This window comes from Abrus precatorius, unplaced genomic scaffold, assembly GCF_003935025.1.
Source record: "Abrus precatorius isolate BTA unplaced genomic scaffold, Abrus_2018 Scaffold9, whole genome shotgun sequence".
NCBI lineage: Eukaryota > Viridiplantae > Streptophyta > Magnoliopsida > Fabales > Fabaceae > Abrus > Abrus precatorius.
In genome coordinates this window covers 7081654-7104134 of record NW_020874439.1, presented here as the reverse complement: position 1 = coordinate 7104134, position 22481 = coordinate 7081654, and the positions used below count along the sequence as shown (strand labels likewise).

The 22481-nt window shown below is 32.8% G+C and overlaps 1 protein-coding gene across 1 annotated transcript; it reads right to left on the bottom strand.

Moving 5' to 3' along the window:
- Window positions 1-17526: 17526 nt before the first annotated feature.
- LOC113850701 (putative disease resistance protein RGA3) lies at window positions 17527-20511 on the bottom strand. Its single transcript, XM_027481263.1, has one exon. The coding sequence runs from the start codon at window positions 20494-20496 to the stop codon at window positions 17527-17529; it is 2970 nt and encodes a 989-aa protein (XP_027337064.1). The 5' UTR covers window positions 20497-20511.
- Between the last annotated feature and the right edge of the window lie 1970 nt (window positions 20512-22481).

Below are 22481 nucleotides of genomic sequence, written 5' to 3'. Positions count from 1 at the left end.
TCCGTTTTGTATAAGCTGAGATATTGGTATGATTGATCTCATGTTAGCTGAGAATAATGGGTTGTAGAAGTGATTCTGAGGTTAAAATTTAGAGTTTGGGTAGTTGGGCCTGTTCTCCTGCTATTTGATAATTTTCTAGAAAATTGTGCCAGAACTAGATAAGCTGGAGTGTAGTGATTTATGAGCTGAGAGCATGTGCTGGAATATTTAGACAATATTTTAAGTTGTTTAGCTTTATTAAATGGTCAGATTTTTGAATAAACCCAGAGTAGGATAGCTGAGTAGATTCCTCAATTATTATCTAAGCTGATGTGATTCATGGAGTAGAAGATTTTGAATTGGATAATGAATAGCTGACGTATGAATAAGCTTTAGGAAACATCCAAAGGATGTAAGATCGAGAGTACTTTTTTGCGGTATATTGGTTGTTTAGAAAGCTGAGGTAGAATATAATTGCTGTGTAGGCCGAGGATGCTGAATATGCAGAGATAGTAAATGAGGTTTTGAGTGGCTTTGTTTCAATATGCGATAAGTGCTTGATGTTTAATTTATACTATGAAATGCTTGGATTCGCTGTGAAAAATATAAGTTTGAGTTATGCTGTAAATGCCGGATGAAAATGAATATTCTGCTGTATTGCTGAAGCTGGAATTAAATTAATCTTTGTTGTATGAGATTGATTTTCTTATACTGCACCACATTCATTTTCATCATCCTCATAAAGCTGCATCATTAGCTGAGCTGTACTTGTCTGGATCCAGATACCGGGATAGGTCGCTCCTAGACCGGAACAGTTCCTCTGGCCTAATTAGGCTGTGAAACTAGATAGAAACTGAATCGCTACATTTGCATTAGCTGGGCTGGGAAAAAAAAAGGCTGAACATGCTGCATTACTTAATTGGAATTGCTGTGTTGGTTGCTGAAAACCTTAATTGTTAGGCATGTGATTTTTGGTATTTTGGTACTTTGTAACTATGATGTTTATTTAAGTAAGCTCACCCTTTACGTTATTTGTGTCTTGCTGTGTTTATGCTGCAATGATCGTACTGTGGTACGGGAGCAGGGATTACAGGTGGAGTGTCAAATTTTCCTGCTGAGAGGTCTAGCTGAAGAATAGTCTGGGTTGAGAAGCTTGGGATATGTACCTTAGTTGTATTAATTTAAGCTTTAGTGTGAACCTGAGTGCTTAGTTAGGAACCTGAGATCTTGATGTAATTATTATACAAGGGATTTGTATTGTGAACATCATGAGCAGTTGTTGTTGTAAGTAAATACTATATCTATGATATGCAAATTATTTTTGAGACTTTATTGAATACGAGTTGATTTGATTGCTAAAGTCAAATTTCTTGCCAAGAAATATCCTAATTTCAATATATTCGCAATATTTTGGTAATAATAATTATAATCTGAGCAATCAAGTGTAATGTCATTGATCTTTTACAAAAAGGGGTCGTGACACTATGTACCGAGTTTTGCAAATGAATAAGGGAAATGTGTGTGCCATATAATGTGAGTAAAGGTAGACAATATGTGTCGTATGTGGATAGGAATATTGTGAACAAATGTAGGCCCGAGGGCCGTGTAATATAAATGAATATAGGCTATGTGCCGTGTAATATGAGTGAATGTGGGCTTTGTGTCGTGTACTGTGAAACGAATGTGGGCCTAGTGCCGTGTATTATGCATGACTGTAGGCCTTCTGTCGTATACTGAAATGTATGTGAATGGGGCGTGTTAGCGCATTATAATGTGCTGTGAATGGTTCAGCAATAAATTAGGGATGTGAAAGATGAGGACAGTAGAAATAACTTGGGGAGGAGAGAGTGGTGGTGACACCGACTGTGGAATGGGTGCACAACGAGCCACACACTCTCTTCCTGACTAGACCTCTGACCACTACCTTTGCTGAGTGACCCGTGACTACCCACGTGGTATTCGTGAGGCGAGGGTAACCGGCGACCATCCATAGTGAAAATCTGTGATCATAGTGGCAAAGTGAGCATGGCTGGCATGCACATGCACGAGATTAGTAGTTGTTATTTATGAATGTGAAATGTTGTTGGTGCCGTGAGTGTATCGGTGCTGAATTGAAATGAACCGTGTGATAATGCTGTCTGTGATATATATATATATATATATATATATATATATATATATATTTGTGTAAATGTGTTAAAAATGAATTGGAGGTGAGACTCTATGATTAATCGTGTGTTTTGGTAGTGTAGAGTACTTACCTTTACATTCATTTTTCAGGTAATCAAGACGATCAGCACCAGACTCAGTGAAGGGTTGGATGGAACTGCTATAGGGCTTAGAATGTCGTTTTAAAACTGTTATATATGAAATGGTCCTGTAGCAGTCAATTGATATAAACTTGTAACCCTTCTCCTATTTTGAATTGTTTTTATGAACTCATGCGACGAACCTATTTGAATGAAAAATTCTATTATTCTCAAATTTTGTGAAATTTACTAATTGGAAAATTAAATTAAGGTGTTCCATACATGCTCTCAGTAACCGCTACTACCTATGATAGATCCATGATCAATCCTTTGTGTCTCTGGGTTTCAACGGATGGTCACCACTGGTAACTTCTCCTTTGATAGGCACTTCAAACCCTAGTTTCATGGACTTAAAATAATTTTCTTTGTCGACTTTTATTTCAACAAGTTTTGAAAAAAATTTGTGAGCTCATCTAGTCTTGTGGACTTAGAATAAAACTTCTTTTAAACAAAGAATGAGGCTCTTCTATAACCCTCCAAAACTTCTCAAAATGTAGCCTTATTTCCAACAAAGAATAAGGCTTTTCTGCTAGTCTTCATGGAGTTGTGTCAAAGAGTCATTCCTTCGACGAGTATTTTGGACATATTTTTTCACAGCTCCCTACTCATCAGGATATAGGGACCTAGGATTCTCTTTGATTTTAGTCGAAAGATGTGTCCCTACTATTGATCCTCAAGGTGTATTTCTCTTTGGAAGGACGTAGTCTATTTCCTACCACGAAATTCTGATAAGGGCCTTTGTAACATAAAAAAAAATTTCTTTTTCCAAAAAATATCTCAAGTGTGTCTTTGTAACACTATGTGAGTTATGTATCTATTAAAAGGTATTATCACAAAATGTCACACAGATAGAAATGCAATGCATATGATTAATCATATGGCTTGGTTTTCCTAACAAATGGGTATTCCCTATATTTTCCTATTTAAAGCTTAAGGTCTATCTTCCTCAACATATATAAAATTAGTTTTTAAGTAATTATTTATTAAAGAAATTTGAATCTTTTCTCACGTTTAATTAATCAATTACATTTCAAAACAATGTTATCTTACATCTTTTGAAGCGGTCACTTGCAAAGTGAAATAATATAATCGCTTATTAAAGATAACTTTAGAGAGCGATTAATATATAACTGCTTTTTTAAAAGTGACTTTAGAGAGTTGGAGAGTGTCGTGTGCCAGCCAACCACTATCTTAAATCAAAGTAATTAAGAAATCCTAACAACTTATATCTTATAAACGCATATAATGATAAAGTGTTGCTCAACTCGTAGCAGTGTCATGAATTTCTTCTTTTTTGTCTTCTCTATGCTAACAAACTTGGTCCCTTCCACAATTATAGGTACCTTTCTCACATTTTTTTTTCTATTCTTTAATATTTTATTTATATTTCTCTATTAACAAAGAAACTTTCCATTATTTTGATTTTTTTCTATTTATTAGTGTTTTGTTCATTTACATGTGAACTGTTTGGTTAACACAACATACAAACTCAAGTTTCAATTAGAAAAAAAATCAATTTTAATTTGTGATAAAAAAACTCATGAAGGAAGAAATTTCAAATATATAAATTCGAGTTTAAACGTAACAATGAATTAATTTTAGTTTGTAATAGAAAACTTAAAAGAGAAGAAATTTCAAATTTTAGATTTGCAATTCATTCTTTGAAGAAATATCACAAGAGCGTTTATAAAAATTACTCTCTAAGTGACATTGTGAAAATGTTTATGAATAGCTCTTCAATTGCATCCACTTTGGATAGCAATGCTTATTAGAGCAATGTAGTATGCTTTTAAAATAATATAGAATCACTCTTTAATATCTATTTTGTTGCAGGGAAAGCACTATTACTAAAATAATATGAATTCACCAAAATAGATATTACATGTGTATTCGTCATTCCATTTCAAAAGCATCACTATTGAGGTTTGTAAATATATCTAAAGAAATATTATAATTTAAAGTGTTTATTTAATAGAACTGCATTTGAAATGAATATGAATATTCTTTTCTTTTCTCACACATATATTGGTCAAATACTTTTTTCCCACTATTAAGCACTTACTATCAAGTTGCTCAACTATTTTGTCAATTTGTTGTATAATTAGTCTTCTCATAAATTTTTACAAAATATCATCTCTACCTAGTTGAATATATCTGCGAATAAAATTTACCTTATGTTAGATTCGTGTAATTATACGTGTTATTATTATTAATCCTTTTGATTAGAGCATTGTAAAAGTCGTATTAAGTTGTGATATGGAATGTAAACAACAGTGTGATTTATGTGTGTGTTGAGCTGTGTATAGTTTGAAATGTTGCATTTGAGGTTAGCCTATGTTAGAAAGCATTTTAATGTGAATTTGGAAGGTTGTAAGTGCAGAGCAATCTCGCCCAGGCGAGCATGCACAGGTTGAACGTCATGCTCTTTGGACACCAGCTCGCTCAAACGAGATGGAGCTCGCTCAAACGAGATGGAGCTCGCTCAAGTGAGCTTATCAGAAAAGAAGGTTCGAGATTTATCTGCATATCTCGCTCAGGCGAGATATCCGTCGCTCAAGCAAGATGCGTGAGGGCTGAGGGTATTTAAGGGATTTCCAACATGAAAAACTCATTCTAAACTTATTTCACGTCTCTCCCATCCATTTTCTCTGAACTCTCTCCTTCTATTACCTAGATTAAAGCCTCAGAAACTCTGGTTACTTCAGAGTTCGGACTTTGATTCTAAACGATTTTAAGTAAGTTTCTACGGTTCCAATATAATTTTTTCCGATTATTTTCTTGTTTATGGGTTATGAGAGATCTTTCTGTTGTAGACGTTGAACCTTTGTGAGAGGATTCATCTTCAAGATAAGGGGAGGTTTCTCTGATTAAGTTTTAGATATTTCTATAATATTGAATTGTATGAATACCGTTAGGGAGCTGTGTATTGGTCAAAACTGTGTTGAGCATTAAGTAAAAAGTTAGAGTAGAACGTTGTGGTTGTGATTGAAGTGTTTTATAAGTATGATATGGGAAGTGTAATTTTATGCTATTTTGCCATGAGTTTGTATTTGAGGTTGAAATGATATGAATGAGATGTTTTATAATTGTTTATGTGGTAGAGTTGAATCTGTATGAACATGTGCCGAGCTGGTAGGCCAATGTGCTGAGTTGGTAGGCCCAAGGGCTGAGTTATAAACAAAGACGCCAAATTATACTAATGTTGATGTTGTTGTGATTGTGAATATTAATGTAGAAAAGGCCGCAAATTGTTGCTGATGTTGAGATTATGGAACATATTGCTAAAAGAGATTAATGTTATTATTGATTATTTTTACCTGTTTCCTTGTTTAATTTTGTTTGTATTATGTAAGCTCACCCTTGTATTTGTTGTTGTTGCCTGTGTGTTGTGTGTCTGGCGATAATCATACGATGGTACGAGAGTAGATGTGATAAGTTCTGTAGCTACCTCCTAGACTGGTCAGTCCGGCCGAGGAAAACTTGAAGTTTGATAGCTATAAAGATTGTTCTTTTGTTAAGATAGGCTAAGTTGTTTTGGAAGTCCTAGATTAGTAGTTGAAATCTTCAATAGTATAAATATTGTTGTAAATATGAATTATGTACTCTGAGCTCTTGCAGAGCAGTTTTGTAAATGAATGATATATTTGGAAAATTATATACATGAATGGTTGTTTTGGAATATCTCTATTTTATGTATATTATTTGTAAAGTGAAGGAGATTGATTAAGTAACAAAGAGTGGGCAGAATGTTAATGATTCCTTATAAAAAGGGGGTTATGACACCATATCATTATTTGAAACATAATCTACATGACAAAACTTGTGATCACAAACATAATTTTAAAATAAGATCAAACACAAATCTTTAGAGTTTATTGATAAAATGTATTTTAATGTTCAATACTTGAATTGAGGATAACAACTCAAACAAGAACACCACCCTCTCATAAATAAAAATATTAAAATTTACTTTAATAAAAAATATAAAAAAATAAATTATTCTTTAATCATCATGCAACAAACGATGGAAATATTCGATATGCTTAAATCACACAAATTTATTTAAATTTCTTTGATACTAATGAGATTCATTACAAATACACTCCATGATATGAAAAATTCTGCTAACTCAAATAATATTATAAAGCTAAACTAATAATAACATTTATACATGTTATAATTGTTCTCATTTCGATAATAAATTAAAAGTGATTTCTTGGTTCTAGACATGGTGGAATGGCAGTTGCATGGTTTGTTGGTTTATGCTATGAGTGATGGTGCTCTGGTAGCAAAATAGTGATGTTGGCATGACAATACTTAATGGTAAAGGAAAATGGGAAAAAATACGTTCTGCTGTGTCTCGAAAGTGTTTAGGTGCACTGATGGTTGACTTGCAACAATGATGAACGGATCTTTTTTATTGCAAAAATAAAGATTTCTAAAACTATTTTAGATCCAATTGTTATAATTAAAAAATTTCTATAAATGTTAAACATTATTTTATGAGTACATTTAAAACTTTTTATCTTTTTAGAAATCTTATAATTTTACTCTTTATTGGTGATTAGTGATAATATTTTATTAAAAAAAATATAGTTAAAAGGTATTTCTAAGAATGCTAATTTTAAGGGAACATTTTAAAAAGTTCATACTAAAAAGGACAATCTAACTTTCCCAACTTAAGTTTCTAAACAATTTAAAATAATTCTTATACAAAACCCTCTTAAAATTAACATAATAATTTTACTTTTGCTGTTAACTAGAAATCCAACCCATGCAATGCCCGAGAATTGTTAGTAATATAGGTTTTATATAAATATATTATAATTGTAAGAATAATTAATAACTTATGTTTTGTATTTAAATTATAAATATTAATATTTAATGTACAAAATATTACTTATAACCAAGAATTTTTTATTTTAATTATCATATTTTCTTGTTAAAAAATTATGCTATAACTTGATATAAATATCAAATTAACTTTTACTTTGTGAACAACAACACCACCACTAGCATCAACAATAATAGTAGTAGTAGGGAGAAGAGTGAGAAAATGTTTTGGGGATCATTCCTAGATCTTTATTATGCCATATTGTTTAGTTAAATGCTATAAGCATTAGAAAATATAATGGTATTATGTTATCTTGGAATTAATTGCATAATATATTATTTCCCTCAGTCTCATATGTTAAGAAATTTGATGTAGAAGATGATAAACAATAATTTGAAATACTAGTTTCAAGCACGAAATCAATCGTTATTTTTATAGAGATATTCGTCCCACACGAAGTTGCTATAGGTTGATGACGATATTCCTCAGGATACAATGAAACCTTTAAATTTCTTCTCTAGCAATAACAAAAAATTTATCTTTTAAACTTGAAATTTAAGAACACTCAAACTCATATGTTATACAAAGTAAAAGTTATTTTTCTGTTAAATAATGAATATTATTTATAGTTGATGATTTAGACCCAAGTTAACAATTACATCTTTTCACTTGAGAGTCATGTCTTTAAAACTAAGAGATACCATACTAAATTTGAAAGTCATATCTTTTCACTTGTAAGTCATGTATTTAAAACCAAGAATGTCATACATAAACTAACACACTTGTTCATGGTTAATAACCGTTTCATCTTTCTTAATTATTTAAATTATCTACTTTTAAACTCGTAAATATAATTCATCATACAAACAGTTAGCCATGTTCGTCCACTTGCTTTAGAATTATACGTGGCCATTCACTTGGCAGAGCCATGAGTTCGACTCATTCATCTGGATTTCAAAACATTGCTTCATGTGCGTTTCAACAATTTACATATACTATGTTCCTTCTATTCTACGCAGGTAGCTTCATTAGCCACTCTTCCATTTTGAGTGTAATTGCCACTTCATCTTCATCTTCACCGAAGGAAAATGAAAATGTCTCTATTAAATGTCCTGATTGCCTTCTCTTTCAATTAATGTATTATTTTATTAAAAATAGTATAGTATACTGTCATATAGGTCAAATAGTTCTTATGTTATCCTTTTCTGATTCATACAAGTTGTTTTTCTTTCTTCAGTTTGTTTTTTTGGGATATGATTATGTACCTGCAATCTTCCATGGAAGTGATTTTCAACATATGACAATCCCTTTCAATTTGATCATTATCGTTCTATGAAATTAAATCTTGGAAATGGTTTATATGGCAGTGAGTACTACCTGCATTTTCTGGTTCTAGGATAAGTAATTTGACTCTATATAACTCAGTTTGAGCAATCTACAATAGCATTTTTCAACTGTCTTTTCTTGGCGGCCAAATGCAGCTGTTAAATGTCGAGGCATTAATATTACAGGAGCAAAATTAATCAAACATATCTTTCATTTAGGCTACATGAAATTTCTGAAGGGTTGTGACTGATTGGTTCATATATGGGATGGGAAGAAGTGGATAGTTGGAATTTCAAGATACCTATTATCAATTAATGCGTTTTAACACTCTGAAAGGGTGAAGGCATTAAAGATTAAAGACAAGTTTTTTTTTTATCAAAGCAAGTTTCCTAACACCATCCCCCTGAAGTCCATTGTTACATGAATGCTTTTGATTCATGTAATGCTTTTGATTTCCTACCATATTTTGTTGATGGTTTGATGTTTAGTATAATTAATCCATTTTGGTATGACAATTGTCTCTGTCCTTTTTGTAGTTGCCAAAGGGTTGAAATGCTTTTAAAATATTTTGGCTTAATTACAATTTTAGTCTTCCTAGCTAGTTTGACACTTGTTTAATTTTGGTTCTCTAACATTTTATTGTGCAATTTTGGTCCTTTTAATTTGGCACTTGTTTAATTTTATCGCCCAGCATGCAATTGCGCAATTTTTGTCCCTTTAGTTTATCATTTATTTGACTTTTGTCCCCCCAACTTCCAATTGTGCAATTTTGGTCTCCGTATGTTTTTTATTTTTAGTTTGCATTTATTAACCTATCATTCAAATTTTAAGAGAGTGGTGAGCTGTTAATTAATTATATTGAAGTGTTTTTGTTCATGTTGCCGCTGTTAACTACGATGATGTGTCTATGTCAGTTACGTTGATTCATTTATGTGTCTATATCCGAAAAATGAAAACAAATTCATTTGGGAGAATAAAATCAATTCAAAGAAACAGAGATAATTTGAACAAGAAAATCAGAGGGCAAAATATTGATCAACATTACTGAGACAATATTTTCAACCAGATCAGTAAAAACAAAGAGAGACACGTTAGCATAAATAACATCCACTTCATCACTTTGTTGAAATTTAAATGACGAGTTAATGGATGTAATTTTTTTGAAAACTAGGATAGTATCAAAACCGCACAATTAAAAATTAGAGAATTAAAATTGCACCAGTGTTAAACTAGTGGAACTAAAATTGTACAAGTACAAATTGTTAAGTACATTATATTTTTTAATCAAGTGTGATTACCATTTTGGTCAGAAAGAGTTGGTATGATTTTAAAACTTTATATTATTAGTGATCTTAATGCCTAATCACTTGAGGTGGATGCTGGATATAGATTCTTATATTAATCAGGTGGCTACATACAAGATACATGGTGTTAGAATACCAAAAGGTGCCCCATCAATCTCTCATCTCTTTTTTTTTTGCGCTGTGACAGCCTCCTTCTTAGGAGAGCCAACATATAAGAGGCAGAGTACATCTTGTCAACTATTAATAGATATTAACATGCTTCAGGACAAAGAGTCAATATAGAGAAACAAAGTTAACTTTCACCCAAAATGTGCTACAGTTGATAAAAGATAGAATCCGAAACAGGATGGGAGTGTAGGCTGTGGAAGTCCATGACAAGTATCTTGGTCTACCAACTATGATTGGAAAGTCTAAGAAGATTGTTTCCTCAAAAGTGCAGGATCAAGTGTCAAAAAGTTTGAATGGATGGAAGGAGAAAACCCTATCTAAGGCTGAAAATTGAATGAATCTCTACAGGCTGACATTTTCATCCTATTGTGAAAAAAAAAAAAAGTATCTCATTAAGTTGGTCAGCAGCAGAAGTTTTTTATTTTGGCCAAATTCTGCTCATTGAGACTTCACAGTTCGTTCATCATTTGCATGGCTCCAACAAAATATTTTGTTGGAATCTGCTTCTTCAACAACCATTCCGTTTAATTACAAAAGGTTGTGGAAATTAAAAGCCTCAAGGAGCCATGTTGTATATAATACACTGCTATACTGTGAAAATTTAAGCAAACGAGGCATATCAATCAAGGAAATGAATACGTATTTTGTGAAGAACCGGTTGTAGAGACTTAGAACCAAATTTTAAAGGAATATCCATATAATCTCTTAATTCAATTGTTTGAACTTAAAAGATATGAAATTAAGTAAGAACCAGAATTTAACTATAATATTAATTTTAAATAAAAGCAAATAACACAATACATATCTTGGTTGAACTTACAAGAGAGAAACGTAGGGCGTATGAGTTTTCTTATTTAATCTTTTATGTTATTTTTCTGTTTAACTCTAAATTCGATTTCTTTGTCATTACCAATCATTCATAGAAATATTATTAATACCCAATGGTCATGCAATATTAATATTTTTTTTCTCTAAATTAACATTCTTACTGGTTATGCAAAACATCAATTTAAGAAAGCATAAAGCACCTATGAACTTGTTAACTTAATAACGATTAGAAGAGAAAGATTGGTTTGGTTCATCTAATCCTTTGTCTCGTTTTATCCTATAGATCTATTAACTAACCAAGGTACGGTCGGCTGACGATATAATTAATTAAGATTAAGAAGGAAACACAATAGGATAAAATCTAATTTAGATTCAAACATTAAAACCCTATAAATTCATGAACAATAGTTCTCATAGCCCTAGATATGGACTTAGTTATTCATGTTAAAGGAAAGAACTAAAATAATCATAAACAAAGTCATAATCAAAAGAAATAGTAAATTAGAGTGTGAGATGAGTTTCTGATCTTCAAGTACGATTGCTCGTAGCTCTAGGTTCCACCAAGAGTATGACATAGATTCTGTGCCCAAGAGAGACAAGATAAGAGGTGTATTAGAAAGCCAAAGACAAGATGTAAAAATGGTCCCCTATGGGATGCCTAAGAACACTCTTTTATAGGGTTTAAAAACTCTAAAAACTCTTCATAATTGAGCTTCCTACAGATGAGTATAGTTGTGCAAGGCCTTAAGTGTAACGTCCCGAATTTTGGTAATATTAATCATTATTATATATGTATGTATATATATATATATATGTATATATATATATATGTATATATATATATATATATATATATATATATATCCATATGTGTGTTGATTTATTTGATAATGATGTTTATGTGTATTAAGTACATGAATGTGTGTATTTATGTGTATGCATGACTGGATAGGGCTAAAATGGGCTAAGTGCTTAAGTGTAGGGCGTGATACGGGGCTGTTCTCGCTGCAGCGAGAGGGCCTGGGAGGAAGGACCAGAACTATCGCCTTCTCGCTATAGCAAGAGACGTCTCGCTGTAGTGACAGAGCGACAGTTTGGGGTGTATTTCTGGGTGCAGTCTCGCTGTAGCGAGATTCTGCAGAAACTAGAGTGCAGTTTCGTCTGATATTTTCTCTGCAGCGTGAGGGCGTGTCACTGCAGCGAGAGAATTTCTCGCTGCAGCGAGAGTGTCGTGACCAGAAAAGGATTTATAAGGGGTTAGGGCTTGAGGAGAGTTATTTCTCTCTCTCCATTCGAAATCCCTTCAATTCTCTCACTTCCAAACCCTATTCCACCGATTAAATTACCTTCAAAGCCATTCGGGAGCTTGATTGAAGGTTGAATCTGAGTGGGGAACGCTTGGAGGTGAGTTTTAACGGTTAGAGTTTCGATTTTTCTCCCCCTTTCTCTGTTTTCGTGGTTTCCCTGGGTTCTCATGGAGTTTTTCCATGTGTTTAGGACAAAATCCGTGAGGGGGAGCACTTTTTGGTGGATTTAGCGTGAGACGTCAATCCGAGGTAAGGGGGACTCTACCTATCTCAATGTGTTGTAATTCTTGTGTGTTTTTGTTGATTAATGCAATGTAGCTGAAACAGAGAGTAGGAATTGTGTGTTTGATAGAAATTGATATGCAATTTATGTGTGATAGAATAATTAGACCCTGTAAGGGTGATTGTGTGTGATGGAATGCCATTGATTGGTGAATTGATGATTTTGTGAATAAATGAAAGCTATGTGCCGTATGCTGTGGATAAAATGTGGGCTATGTGCCGTGTAATGTGAAATGAATGTGGGCCTAGTGCCATGTATTTGAATGTAATGTGGGTTGTGTGTCGTGTGTAAGAATGATTATTGCATGCATGAATGGAATGTGTGTGAATAGGCGTGTTAGCGCTGTTGTAATGTGCTGTGAATGGTTCAGTGATACACTAGGGGTGTGGAAGATGAGGACGGTAGAAATACCTTGGGGAGGAGAGAGTGGTGGTGACACCGACTGCGGAACGGGTGCACCACTGGCCACACACTCTCTTCCTGACCAGACCTATGACCACTACCTTTGCTGAGTGACCCGTGACTGCCCACATGGTATCTGTAAAGCAGGGGTAACCGGCGACCATTCATGGTGTAAATCTATGATCACAGTGTCACAATGAGCGTGGCAGGCGTGCATATGCATGGGTTTATGAATTGTGCTTATGGATGTAAAATGCTGCTTGCGATTGTGTTTGTTTAATGTATTGAAAATGTGCTGGATGTGAGACTATGTTTGATTGTGTTTTGGTAGCGTAGAGTACTCACCCTTACATTCATTTTTCAAGTAATCAAGACGATCAGCACCGGACTCAGTGAAGGGACGAATGCACTGCTATAGGACTTAGATTTTATTTTGAAAATGTTGTAATTGAATTAGTCCTATAGCAGTTATTTGATATTAACTTGTAACCTTTCACTTATTTGGAAATCTTTTATGAAAATTTGGTTATCCGATTTGCGAAATTATTATTTAATCGAAATTAAAATTAAGGTGTTACATTAAGCATGATCGTGCATGGGCTCGAAGCACCCCGTGCTTGTTGAAAGGAGTGGGTGTGTTGACTGCTGCGACTTTAATCTTCCATTAATTTGGGCCCAAAACACACTCAAAATCTATTTGCGGTCTTTTTATGCCAAACTGCATAATTAATATATAGATTAGTGTAAATCTCAAATAAAATAAAGAATAAATATGAATATATGGACTGTAAAATAGGGTCTAATTACAGACTTATCATTGTCTCACAAATTTTTTTTTTGTAATTAAGCAATTATTTCAAGTGCATATTTATGATTGGTTTTAAGAGCTTGGCCATCAACATGGGTAGCTTTCTGTTCATAGCGTGCTAGGTTGCAAATAAATAGTACAATTTGAATTGTTCAAATATTTAGTAATGTTCAATTGCATGGTTTTTCATTTGTTTCATAGGAACTGCATATGGAAACCACCCACATCAGTGAAGAACTATGGCTTGGAATCTGACATCTAAGTTGGAAGACAGATTTGATTGTTCTCATTGATAACCCATCACCTATCCCATAGCATACATTGATGTAGTAATTCAAATGGTACTCAACAAAAGCCAGTCCTGTCACTTTTCTTGGATGAAGCTAAATCTCTCGGAATTCCTTGTGTTTTTGCAATATCAAAGATATTGTAGTTAGTGCACACCATCAAAAGGCAGCAATTAATGCTGAATTGAAAGCATATAAAGCATCTCCTAGCTCAACTGAAGTAGTAAATTATTTGGATGCAAACAATACAAATTCTAATAAAAGGGTGGTGGATGTTGAAAAGCCTGTATTTGCCCATCAGTCTTTCCTGAAAAAAGACCTCTTAACAAATCCACTGGTTACTTCGCAGTCATAACGAGTCATCCTTTCTGATGGAAAAATCTTAATTTCAGGGTATCACATCTCATTTTTGCTGGAATAATTCTACCAGTATATCAATTTGTTGTGTGTGTAAACTGTTATTGTGATTTGAAAAATATTCCTAACATACTCTCTAGCAAACTCCTTTAAATATATAGTGTAATTTGATACGATTTAGTATAATTTTTAAATTTTTTACAAAAAATAGAGTAAATCATATATAACGTATACAACTTATCTTTAACTTTTTTATAAGGCGTGCTTAGAGTTAACGACTCTCAATATATATTTTTTAAAATAAAGAAAAGGGTCGTCAACCATAGTTGTATGATATATACTATTTCTATTATAATTAAATTTTTAATTTATTTTAACATTTATATATTAATTATTAAAATAATTAAATAATCTTTTATTTTTATTTTGTGAGGAAAAAATTCGATCTAACTAGCGGTCTCGGTAATTGAACTACTAACTACTGTATAGTTAACGGGTAGGTATTACTGAGAGCCTTTATGCTGAATTCTTGTTTGTGCGTTCCTTTAGCTTCTAATTTCTTCCTCTCATTGTCAGTGTATTAAACTTTTTACCTGTAAACCGGATTTATTTCCCATTCTTTCAATAAAATTTTACTATGATTAGTTGTTTAAACTCAGTCCTTAGTCCTTAGGACTGAAATTAATATTTTTTTTTTTTTACTTTTTAAAAATAAAATTTTTAGTCTCTTAAAATTTTGTAATGTTTTATTTGGTATCTCATTTTTTTAAAAGAAGTCCAATTTTCTTATATTACTGATTAATTAGAATACACATGTGATCCTTACGGTTAACCTTTATTTACAAAATTAATTCTTATAATTAAAATTTACATTTTAATTCTTATATGAGTACTTTTTTAATATTTTAATCCCTTTCATTTAATGTCATAAATAGATGGCAAGGACTAATCCAAAAATATTTACTCATGGAAGGACTAAATTATAGCTTTCTTTTTAGAGACTAAATTTAAAAAGTGTGTCAACTATAAAAACTAAATTTATAATTTAAAAAAGGTATAGGCAGAGGTGTTAGTCAGAAAATGAGTATGAGACCATGTGATGCATTCTCTCAAAGATAGATTGTGTATACTTAGATAAATATCATTCACTATCCTACATTTCTCCTTAGATTACTAAAGTCGGCCTCATATTTCATGTCTCTAGTATATCTCTATAACAATTCACACTAATTTCTTTATTACTTTTTTACCCATAATATCCCTTCTTTCATCTTTATTCTCATCATAATACAATTTAACTATTGTCATTCATATATAATCACTTCATCAATCAATTTGCTAGAGTTTGGACACCTCCAGACTTAACCCAAATCATATATTACAACTGTTGTATTTCATATCATATAATGAATATTCAAGTATACATCAACTCAATCACTTAAGGTCAAAGAAACATACATCACCAACCTTTCTCAACATTAAAAATCATTCAAACATATATTTACAACAAAGAAAACAGACTACCATGCTCTCAAGATTACAAAATATCTGCTATGTTCTAATGATGGAATAGAGCTCTCCTTACCTCAATAAAATTATTTGGTAAAGGGTTTTGTGAAAGATCTTGCTTAAAGACTGAGTTTTTCCTAAATATTACAAGAAATCCTTTTTAGAGGTGAGGAACAATAAAATAACTAAGAGAATGAAGAACCAAGCTTTAAGAACTTACCAAATAATAAGAGGAATGAATTTCCAAGCTTGGATTCGGATAAAGAGTGGGGTTTACCAAGGGTTTTTCTATGAGAAAAGAAGACAGAAGTCAGAGAAAAGTGAGGGAGTTCGTAATTTAGATTATAATTCAAGTTTCTTAACTTGAAAACTCTTAAATACCCCTCAACTCACAACATTCTCACTACAGCGAGCTGTCTCTCGCTACAGCAAAAAAACCAGATATTTTTTTTCCTTGTTGCTTGTCATTTTCGCTGGAGCGAGGACGAGAATTTTTTGCTCCAACCAGAGTGTTATTGAAGTCAACCTTATTCACTTCTCATTACAGCGAGAAGGCTTCAAAGAGCCTAATTTTTGGATGACATTTCTAGTTACAGCGAGACACATCTCGTTACAGTGAAAAATCCTACAACCCATACTCCTAAAACTTCCTTAATTTTAAACAACATACGTCAATAATTATCCTACAATATCAAATTAATAAATAACAAAAATGAGGGTGTTACATCCATCATATAATCATAATTATTAGCTACCCTAATTATCAAAATTCCTAGGGTTCATGTAATTTGGAAAAAAAATTAACAAAGAATCATGAAATTCACAACCAACATTCTGATACCAACTATTAGATATCAATCTATTATGTAATTTCTATCTTTAATATAACTATTATGGAATTACTATTTTCATTGATCTTGAATTCCGTAGTTCTTACAACAATATATAGTTATCACACAATCAAAGGTTTAGAGAGCACTAACCTAAATCTATTGTTTTTTGGTGTTATTACTTTCCTTTGATGTTGTTGAATCCTTAATATTTTTTTCAACTCTTTTTTCTTCTTTTAGCTCATCTCGATGGTTGAGAGAAAGATTCCAAAACCAACACAATCCAAGCTTGCATTATGCAAGCTACATATCAATTTTAAGGAAGAACTAAGTTTATAATTAGTTTATAATTTGTAAAAAAAATTCTCTTTAATTTAATCTTATTAATATAATAGAATATTTATTATTAATAATAAAATATTTAATTTTTTTTTAAAATTATATAATATTTTAATTTAAAATTTATATTTTTTAATAATCAAAGAAGAAGAAAAATTTATTAACATTAAATATATGAAGGATAATTTCAATTTATCTTTGAAACAAATGAATACTAACTCAAAAAATAGTTAAAAGTATTTTATTAGAAAAAGAAAGGATCCAGTATTTAAAAAATTATTTAAATTATATAAATTTTAATTTAGAAGTTATTTTTAATAATCAAAAAAGAAAAAAAATTATTAACATTAAATATATGAAGGATAATTTCAATTTATCTTTGAAACAAATGAACACTAACTCAAAAAATAGTTAAAAGTATTTTATTAAAAAAGGAAAGGATTCAGATTAAGTGCAGTTCACGCAAAAACTGCACCGTGTATTTAAATAAAATTTTATATTTTTACTTAAGCAAAAATATGTGCATTTAAGCGAAATTACAAAATAGGTAAGGGAAAGGCGCAGTTATCCAAATCCGAAAGGAAATAGCTCAATAATTCTTGATTTACCCGACATTTACACTAAAACCACAGAAAAGGGAATCAGTACCTTTATGATCAGTAATCGTCATCATCATTAAGGTTAATGTGTGGGATGTGTGCGATTTGAGCAGCACTTCTCTCTCTTCTGCATTCTTCAATTAAGAGGGAACAATTCATGACCTCAAAGAACTTTAAATTGGTAAGACGCCTCATTCCTTCGGGCAAAGATGCCAAATTTCGGCAGCATGAGATTTTGATATGTTGAAGCAATGAGAGGTTGCAAATCCAACCTGGCAAAGCCTTTAGGTTAGCACAATTATATATGCTGATTTGTCGCAGAGTGGGGAGGCAGTTGGTGTCGTCCTTAAACGCAGTTTCAAATTCGTCAAGCGTTTCACTTTTACACCATCCAATTTGAAGAAACTCGAGAGAAGTCAGATTTTGCATCCAACCCTTTGGTAATTTCATAGAAATCGTCAGATTTTCGAGCATAGAAAGAGGAGCAGCCGAGGAAGATGAATCAGCTAAACATGTTGACGCTGTGTTTAATGTGGCTATTAATGGCTCTGGACTGCATTCATACACTTCTAAAACCTTGACTTTTGGAAAAGTAGGCATGCAAGTTAACCGTGGACTATAAGAGGCACTTAGTTGAGAAAGATGAGGAAACGAGAGAGATAAGCAGAGATCACGGGAATCATTGATATCATCTCCCGGCCTCCGCCATCCCACAAGCTTAGGACAATGTGCTAAGATGAGGCTCTCCAAAGAGGGGAAGAAGGTTCCTGCTAAACAATCTTCATAAAGATATATGTATTCCAATTCATCAAGACCTACTATCCCAAGTGACTTCAGGGACGGGAGACGTTCCAACGGAGGGAGACAGCTACAATTATCAAACCCACGGAGAGAAATGTCAACAATGTTTGTGAGAAGCGAAAGCCAATTAGGGAAAAGCATGCCTGGATAATTCATCACTGTCAATCGCTTAAGATTATGGTGGGGCTGAAGGTTTTCCAATAATTCTAAGCTGTCACTGTTACGGATACCGAGCTCTCTTTGACGCGATTTCCAATCTAGAGTCAAGGATTGAAGGAATTTTTTGTCTTTTAAATTTACATCCTGTGATTCCAGAGCCACGTCTCTCACACGATTGAGATGCTTAATTTTTAATGTGCCTCTTAGGTTCAAGTCCTTCAATTCATTTAGTGTGCCATATTTTGTTTCTTTGCTGTCTCTCGCGACGACAAAGATGGGTAAGAATTGCAACGAGGTTAATTTTCCCCATCCAACTGCCATCTTACTCAAGGAGCGGTAGTCAACCTCAACCCATCTCAGATTGACTAATTTGTTGACCACTTCGAAAAGTGATCCTTCATCGCAATTCCACCATTTTAATGTTTGCAGGAAAATAAGATTGCTCTTAGATTTGGGAAAACTTGTTTGTTCTCCCAAAGCAAGGTATCTTAAATGCTTCAAATTTTCAGTGGAATCTGAGAGATTGAAGGCGCAATCTTGGTGCATCTGCAAGACACGTAAGTATTTGAAGTTCGTAATAACCGACAAATATTCTTCCTCTTGAAAGACATTTGGCAAAATCAAAGTTCTCAGCCTGCTTGGGTCTAATGATTTCAACAAATGAATGGCCTCATCAGATTCCAGTGATACGTGCACAGGACTGCCTTCAACTTTTTCCGCCTTACTATCCAAGTAACAGCAATCATTGCCAGCGACAAGTATTGCAAGATCATGCATTAAATCGTGCATTTTAAAACCAATGATCTCACCATATTCATCACTCAGTGCATCTTGAAAAATTGAGTTCACCAAAAAAATCTTTACAAATTGGTTACCAATATCTTCCATGTGCTGCTCTTTAGTTGAACATATAAGATAACCCTGTGCCATCCATAACTGAATCAACTCTTTCTTTAAAATTCTTGAATCTTTCGGATATAAAGAGCAATAAGCAAAACATTGTCTCATTTCCGGGGACAAGTTTTGGTAACTGAGTTTTAGAATTGGCATGATACTAATTTGCTCTTCACATAATCTCCAGAAGTCACCCCGTAAAACCTTCTCCCATTCACTTTGTTCATTTTGTCCTCGTAACAGGCCTCCCAGCGCTTTAACTGCCAATGGAACCCCTTTACATTCTTTGGCTATTTCTTCTCCAATTGATTCTAGATTTTGATTCACTCCTCTAGAATCATCCTCAAATGCAATGTTCTTCAACAAACTCCAAGATGCTTCATCAGTCAAACCTTTCAAAGGATAGGAAGTGCTAGCAGTCATTGCCTTTGCTACATTTTCACTTCGAGTTGTCACTAAAATCATGCTATCTTGCCCGCCACACATCAAGTACTTTCTCAATTCAGCCCATTTGTCATAACTCTCGTTCCAAATGTCGTCCAGGACCAACAAATATTTTTTACCACTAATTTTTCCATGAAGTTTTCTTTGCAAGTTGCCTAATGATAACTTTTCTTCAACTTGGTCACCAATAAATGATTCTAGTATTTTCTTCAAAATAGTTTTGACATCAAAGTTATCAGAGACACACACCCACATTTGCATTTCAAAAAAATTCTGCACTTTCAAGTCATTATATACCAATTGTGCAAGAGCTGTCTTCCCCAACCCACCAAGGCCAACAATGGCAATCACAGAAACTTTTTGGTTTTCATGAGGTTGTTTCAACAGACTAATAATCTCCTTTTTACTATCATCTCTTCCAATGACATCAGATTCTAACACAAAGGAGCATGTTTCCCTCCATCCACTGTCAATTTGCTTAACCACCATGGATCTTGGGCATAAATTCAATTTATACATGCCTTCTACTAAAACATCAAAACTTTCTCGTGTTTTTTTAATTTCTTCAGCCATTTGAATGGGAAAATCAATTCGATTTGAAGATGAGAACGAACAAAGCACCTTGTTTACTTGTTTTCCGTGTCCTGCATCCAATTTGTGTCGCATGAATTCGATAGCAAGGTCATCCAACAAGTCATCTGCGTGATGAAGTACTTCTTTGAAGTGCATTATCCAATTTCGCACGCGAACTTGATCTTGTTTGTGGTCAGCATCAAGGAGCACATCGTTGATAGATTCAATTGTTTTCTTAAGCTCTTCCAACTCTTCCTTCACATCATACTTTTCTCCAAATTCAATAAAATCTGGGGAGGCCAACCTGTGAATGAGATGTGAAATGAATGTTGAGAAATTTTATATTTCTCATAATATTAGTTGTACTACATATTATTTATAATATTTACATGAGATATTTACATTTATATGAAATTAATATAAATAATCTAATTTCACTAAACCCTTTAAACTACTAATAAAGGTAATATCGATTTAATAAATGAAAATCAGGTTTAAACTTATTAGAGGATAATGGGAACCTACTAAGTCTAAAATAGAAGGTGTGGTTATGATATCTAACACCAAGTCAAAACAGTTTATTCTCTCTCCATTGAAAGAGAAAATATCATACCTTAACAAAGGAATACGGTGATTTGGTTGAGGAAGTCCATTGCACCAAAGGATCTTGTTCATCATTGTACTAGAGGTTTATATTTTGCCGCGCGTTTATCTTGTAAAGTTATATAAATCCAGGTATTCGTAAAACTCATTTCTTCTCTTAGTAATCTAGTATAATGTGGTATTTAGTTTGTATGAAACTCTATTAGGATTAATAGAAATTTTCAACAAGTGGTATAAAAGCCGATTGTATGGAACCCCATCTTGATGATTGCAATTTTGACATATAATAGACCCCTTTGTTGGTATTTGTCTTCTAATTTTGATTATATTAGTTGATGCAATATGTTACCAAAGTAATCACTGTTGTAGAAATTAATTTGATTGAAATTACATAAATATTAGTATGAGATTATTTATGTGCATTGTACTCAGCCCAAAGTAAGATACAATTTGGCTCAATAATAATATTTTTATGATGATAAATATGTAACAATTATAAGGGTATTTTTCATGTGAGTAATAGTCTGGTTCAAATAAAGGTTATTGTTTGATAAAATTTATTGTCAATATTTAATTATTGCGTTGAGAGTACCACTTACTAGTTGATTTCTATGTACAAAATATAAGAGTCAATGCTTGTGTTCGGTATCCTGTAACGGGTCTACTATATCAATTGTTTTCTTGAATATATTTATTTGTACTGTGAACATGTAATTGATTTATATTGTTCTCTTACATGATCTATTGCTAGTGTTATAAATGTTTCTGCTCAATCAAATGATCTCCCAACATTGAATGAGATGAATTTTAAGATTTAAAATAAAATTATAGAAATAATTTTGAGTTGAATTGGATTTAAATCTTACACTTCAGACACTTCTTTAGAATTTTTCATTTCATTGTTATTTTCAAAATCTTATTTTAGGGAGGATAATTGGAATTACTAAGGAATGGAGAGGGTTATATTACCTTTCGTCAATGAAAATTAAAGTTCAAAACAAGTTTGAAAGAGGAGTCAATTTTTGTAACCATTCTTAATCTAAGTATAACTCTTCTCAAATTTAGCTTCATCAAAGACATCTAGGTCAATTTACCTTTTAAATTTTATAAAAGTATGTTTCCTTCTTTATTTTTTAAAGAATTAGTTTTTCAATGTAACAATTGTCAATCTACTGGACCTGCTTCTATTACTAATTTTTAAGGTGCTAAATGATTTGTATCCTTTATTGGTGATTGTAAACTTGTAAAATGAACCCTTTTAATAAAGAATAAAATCGGAAGTGACCCACGCTGCAGCAAAAATCTCAAACGAAACTGCACCCTGGTTTCTGCAGAATCTCGCTATAGCAAGACTACATCCAAAAATGCATCCCAAACTATCGCTACAGCGAGACATCTCTCGCTACAGTGAGAATGCGATAGTTTTGGTCCTTCCTCCCAGGGCCCTCTCGCTACAGCAAGAATCCTCTCGCTGCAGCGAGGACAGCCCAGAATTACACCCTATACTTAGGCACTTAGCCCATTTCAACCCTATCCAA